This window comes from Pteropus alecto, unplaced genomic scaffold (genome assembly GCF_000325575.1).
Source record: "Pteropus alecto unplaced genomic scaffold, ASM32557v1 scaffold101, whole genome shotgun sequence".
Lineage (NCBI taxonomy): Eukaryota > Metazoa > Chordata > Mammalia > Chiroptera > Pteropodidae > Pteropus > Pteropus alecto.
Window position 1 is genome coordinate 19,371,097 of NW_006432945.1, and position 6,004 is coordinate 19,377,100.

Below are 6,004 nucleotides of genomic sequence, written 5' to 3' on the forward strand. Positions count from 1 at the left end.
CTTGTCTTTTTCCTCCCTTCACGGAGCCTGCTCCTCTCTGTGACCCGCTCCAAGTTCCCGCCGCAGCAGGTAACACCGCACCTCGGGCGTCTCACGAAGTCCCGGGAGACTCAGTGCGGGACGAGCCCACGCGGGGCCTGGAGCGGACAGCTGAACAGGCCAATCAGCCAGCGGGACATCTCCTCCCCTCCCCTGCCCGCTTCAGCCGAGCCCTGTCTAGACTCGCTCACCCTCAGCTCAGGAATGCGTTTTCTCTGTACTCTCCGTGGGACAGACGACGCTGAGGACGCATGCCCTAAACCTCACAGGCACGACACGGGCGGGGAAGCTATCCAGAGTCACTGGAAGTACACTGATCCAAGTGTTCCGTCACACCTGCAACTCACTCGAGCAAACATACCAGACATAAAAATTGTGCAAGATCAAGCATCAGCTTCCTACTTTAAAAGCCTTAATTAAAAAAAAAAAAAAAGAGAGGCTCACTGCAGTGTCTGTGAAGGGGATTCGGGCTCCAGTACTCCCTTCACACGCGACTCGGGGTTGAGGACACGGTGGGCACCTGCCGCCGGATGACCCCGGACGGCGCTTGCCCCGGTGCCAGCGGGGAAGAGCCCGACACCGGAAGCAGCAGCGTGTGGCGACGTGGCAGGGCCGGGACGGGCACCCCCCGCTTCGTGAGCGCACGGACACCTGCCGTCTGTCCCACACTGGGGAGCAGTGCCGCCGACCTGAGCGGCTGCCGCGCGTCCGCGGGATGAAGTAACTGTACAAGGTCGTCCGTGTAGAGCAGCGTCCCTGGGAAGTGGCGGGGCAGGACGCCGGAGCTGGCTCAGAGCAGGGTCTGGTACAGGTAGCCCCGCCTGTAGGCGCTCAGCGGGTAGAAGGTGGCCACCACGAACTTCCCGTCGAACAGCCGGCCCGTCAGCAGCCTCTGTGCAGCTTTGGAGTCGCCGGCATTTGCGTACTCCACGAAGACCTGTGCGGGGACAGAGAGAGTGAGGTGGCTTCGTGGCCACGCAGGCCATTCCAGAGCAGCCCTGTCCCCTGCCAGCTAGACTGACGCTGCCCCGGCAGGGCGAGGCGCGGCCTGGGTCTTGGGTCATCCGTGCCACTGGCCGGGATGGCAATTTGGGGCAGCAGGATGCAGAACACGTCTGTGGAGCTCAGTCAGTTCCGGAAACCCAGCAAGAGCACGCTGAGTGACAGCACCCGGCTCCCCCGAGACCACCCAGGGGTGTTGAGCAGAGCCCTAGGCCACCGAGGGCAGGTCAGAAACAGGACAGGGACACTGTTGGTGCGGCTCCCTGAGCAGGGATGTAGACTTCAGTGACCGGGAGCCCCGAGCCGCTGGGCGAGGCCTAGGTGGCCGGGCAGTGACCGTCAGGGGCGAGTGAGGCGGCCTAAGGCGCAGCAGGATCAGAAGGCAAGCGGGCAGTTCAGGGCTGTGTGGGCTCGTGGAGCGGGGGGGCACTGTGACCTGTAGGGCAGGCTGAGGACGTGGCTCCTGACGGATCTCTTGTGGCCCTACTGACCGTCGGCACAGAGGGCCCTCCCGGGCACTGACTTGGCGGGGACATAAAGCTTGTGTGTTTTGTACCAAACAGCCTGAAATGCTTCTCAAGCGTAGGGACAGGCCGGCCCCACGTGGCCGCGGCACCTGAGGCCCGTCGGTCACTCCTGTGGACGTGTGTTCTGGTTCAGGACGTCAGGCGCACCACAGGGAGTTCAGGGCAGTGCGCCCTGCGGACCATCAGGCTAGCCTGGGAGACTGCCATATCCCAGTGTGCAGCGCTGGGGGACAGGTGGGTGGCTGACCGACTGGCATGTCACCTGTGCCCTCGGAACTGAGATGCTGTGAATGGGAGGGGCCTACGGTCCGTCCACAGATACTGCTCCCGTCAGAAGAAAGCCCTCCCGACCGCAGGACACTCAGCTCCGTGACAGTCTCGCAGGACCACGTCAGAGGCACTGTGGACCAAGGCGTTGTCGGGCAGTGCGCCTGTGAAGGACTTTTAAAACGGGGTCTCCCTTCCTCAGCCACAGAGCGCCGTGCCCGCTGGTGACTGCTCACCATGCACGCGAACGCTGGGTCAAGGCCAGCGTAGGACGCCAGGCCCAGGGCGCGTGGCCTGTGTGGGTGAGTGATTCGCGTGGGCTGCGACACGGGGCAATGAGGGTCTCGCCTCTGCCACTCATGACGACTTATAGCCACATGCTACACCTGAGGACAAGCAGACGGCACCGAGGGCTAGAAACGACCTTTTTACACCTGCGTCAAGGGCAGTGGTGCTCTCAGCCACTCCACCCACCCCAGCTGAGATGGGGGCCTCCCGAGCGGCCGGAGCAGCACCGCCCGTCAGGCCGCGATTCCAAGCCCGCCGCTGACGTCTGCGTGATGTCAGTCCGTGCGCTTCGCCTACGCTGGTGAAGACCCGCACTGCCCAACTACCCCGCCCAACGCAGTCCAGCCGGCGTGAGCTCGCCCTCCTCAGCCAGCGAGTACGTAGCTCACGTCTCCTCTTGCACAAAGCAAAGAACAACACGCGAAGCGCGGGGCCCGCTCGTCTCCAGCCGCAGCTTTCTCGCTGAACGCGAAAGGAAAATTAGAAGCCGCCGCCGGGAGCACAGTGAAGCTGCCTCCGGCTTTTTCGCCGATTCTTAATCCCTGCCAAACCCAGCCCCGCCGGCCACCGCACGAGCCAGTGTGCTCCCTCTCGCTGCACGTGTCACAGGGAACTACCGCCTTGCACACCCGGCCGTCACTAACCAACGGAAGAGCAGCTATCCTTACGGCCCTCTGAGGTCAAACTGACATCAGGGCCACAGCACACACCTCTAGCGTGGTCTGTGAGACGCACCCGTCATCTGGGTGCACCCCAGGGGTCTTGGCCGCACGCCGCGCGCCCCGACCACGGGGCTTGGGTGGAATATGCAAGTGGAGATCGGCTTTGGCCGCCGAGCCGCCTTCGCCCGTTCACACACAGATGCATGCAGACGCTTCTGGGCTCGGCACAGCAGCGCTGGGCCACCCCCTCCCCCGCAGCATTCCCCGGGCCTCCCTCCGGCCCCGCTCCCGTCGCACTTGACCCCGAGGGCAACATCCAGTTGGACCTGCCTCGTCTCAAAGGCCCGGCCACCCCTCACCTCTGGGACCCCCCTTTCTGCTCCCCCAGTCACACCTGCCGCTCCCCACTCCTTGGGATGGAACCCCGGTCTACCCCGCCCCCAGCACTCAGCACTCCACACCATCTGTCTGGGACAAGCGCGACGAACACTGGGGTAAACGCGGAGCGAGGACCCAGCCCGTTCCCGACGCTGAGGGAGGGGAGACGCTACTGCTGCTGGATCACCGAGGGACTGACGTTTCTTTCATTCTTTTTCAGTTGCCAAAATCTTTTATAACATTGAACCATAAAATAAAATAATAATCCATAACCAGAGGCGATTTTGGCCGACAGGGAACACCTGGCAGTGTCTAGAGACATCTCGGTTGCCACACCGAGGGGGGCCTCTAGTTGGGGGAGGCCAGAAAGGCACTGAGCCCCCCGCCTGTGCACAACAGCCCCAGAAGGGGCCACATCAGCAGTGCGAGGCTGGACCCCCGAGACAGAGAAAAACGATACCGTTTCCCACTAGACAAACGGAACGTTTAAGATTTATCTTCTTTGCCTCATGATTTAATTTAAAATCGGAAAATTTCTACAGAAAACCCTGTGACCCCAGTTTTAGCCCATACATTTTACAGGTGAAAAAACTAAGATAAAGGTCACAAAGCTGCCCACGCTGGCACTGCGCTCAGACTGCAGGGCCAACGCAGCGCGATTCCCTCCTCCGAATCCATCAGAATCGGAACATAACCCAAACGGTTTCCCAGCTCCACTTAACTAGAAGAAACTGGGCCAAAATATTTCTGTAGCCGAACCTGACCTAAATCAGGATATGATTCAGCGGGTGTCACTATTCACAAAGGCTCAAAAGCAGAACAATACTTCTTAAAACATAAATGCTAAACGACAAAGAAAAATGCACGCGTGTCACAGAACTCTCGGGAGAAACTGAAAAGAAAAACACCCACACCGAAAACTCCATCACCAGCAGCGCCGTTTCTGGCCCCCCACCCCCAGCCTCAGAACGCCCGTGGACCTGGAAAGAGCCCTGGGTGGTTCTGGAACCGGAGTGCGCCTACCTGCCCTCTGCCGGGGTTCTCCTTCGGCACGAGCAGCGACACCACGGGCCCGTACTTCTGACACTCCTCCTTCACGTCCTCGACGACATCTGCTTGTCAGAACACAGACAGTAACCACCCGGACGCAATGAGCGAGCCTTCGTTATCCGAAATATTTAACCGTCGAAGAATTCGGAAATCCCTACCTAAGTAACGGGATCGTTTTCTACACCTTCTGAAATTAAGCTTAATATAAATTCAGCATTTAATATCTTTTTATATTTTAAATTCAACATTTTGAGTAGCTAATATGTCCAAATGAGTTAAAATTCAAAATCCAAAGAAAAAATAATAATAATAAAATAAAAAAAGAGCCCTGCTCCCATTCCCAGGGTCCACCCCATCCCTCTGAAGGCAGCGGTCATTACCAGCTTCTCCGGGGCCCTTCCGTAACGTCATAAGCTTCCACACGCCGGCGTGGGCACGTACACTTTCGTGAAACGTCCCAGCCTTGCTTTTTGTTAACACTATCGTTAAGACTTTTCAAGACTGCCATACGATTCTTCCACTTGCTTCTACAGCTGTGCAGTAGTTCGCTCTATGAATGGTCAATTTTCTCACACGACCCCTTCTGCTAGTGATTAAACTATTTCCAAACTCTGCCACAATAAACACTGTACTAGAAGTGTAACCGTGTCCTATTTCACGTGCGTACTCTTTCAAATAAGCGGCGTCCTGGAATAAGAGACTGAAGACACAACTGTCACGGACCCAAAGAAATAACGTCTGTTTCATCTGTCAAATAGTCACACAAAGCCCAGGGGCCTAAGACGACTCACACGTACAAGGAGCTGCGGTGAAGGCAGCCTTGTCGGTAACGGTGCGACTGTCCACAGGGAAAACGTCAGTATCCGGCAAGCGTTTCTAAGGCTGGTCCCAGTCAGACCACGCACCGCTCCGCCTCCGGAGGCCCTTACTGAACCACAAGCCTGAGTACGACACCCCCTTCAGAGCTGGACCGGCTCCCACAGCGTGCAGCAGAGCAGGGACCCAACTGCCGGCCGCCAACCTCTCCCGCACGGCCTCCACCGCTGCTAGCCCCGGGTCCGCTCCGAACGCGTTCAGCCACCTGGTCCCAGGGCTCTGCGCTCCGGTTGCCTCACCAGCTCTCACTGACTGCCCCCAGGGAACACCCTGAGACGAGCAAGCCACATGCTGCCCCCTCCCACCGCTCTGCGCTGTCCCTCAGCAGAGACGCCACGCGGGTCCTCAGACTGGCAAAGCGATCCTCGTCAACCCCCTCCGGTCATCAAACTGTAGCTGTCCACATAACAGTCCCCGCCGCGCCGAAGACGAGGACCGATCACACAGGGGCCAGTACACAGCTAGGATTCGGTGAGCAGGTCTTGAATGCATAAGAGCAAAAAGGAGAAATAAAGGCTAGGGCAGGACCAGGACGGACAGAAAGAAGCTGCTAGGAAATGAATCTTTGTTCATTTGGGAGAGTTCACAGCCGGGGGAGCCGAGGGGCCCTTGGCCGGCTCGGCCTGCTTTAACGGAACGCAGACTGAGGGGCTTAAAGGGCAGCCATGCAGTTTTCAAGAGCTGAGGCTGAAGCCCAAGATCAAGGTGCCAGCAGACTCAGTGTCTGGTGTGGCCGGCCACCTCCCGGCCAGGGGCTCAGGCGGCAGATAGCTCCGCCTCCTCGCCTCCCATAAGCACCCTCACCCCGCCGTGGGGCCTGGGCCTCGCGACCCCACCCAACCCATGGCCTCCCGAAGCTCCAGGTCCAGCCACTCTCGACTCGGGAACAGGGCTTTGCTGCAGGAATGTGTGGGG

General features: G+C 59.1%; 1 protein-coding gene across 1 annotated transcript in view; it reads right to left on the reverse strand.

Moving 5' to 3' along the window:
* Positions 1-679: 679 nt before the first annotated feature.
* Positions 680-6,004, reverse strand: part of UHMK1 (U2AF homology motif kinase 1) — a 12,599-nt gene continuing 7,274 nt past the window's right edge. The window contains exons 7-8 of the mRNA XM_006907938.3: positions 4,187-4,275; positions 680-976 (exon numbers count right to left, since the gene is read on the reverse strand). Of these exons, the coding sequence (XP_006908000.2) occupies positions 830-976; positions 4,187-4,275 (236 nt within the window). The 3' untranslated portion in view covers positions 680-829. The remainder of the gene's footprint in view (positions 977-4,186; positions 4,276-6,004) is intronic.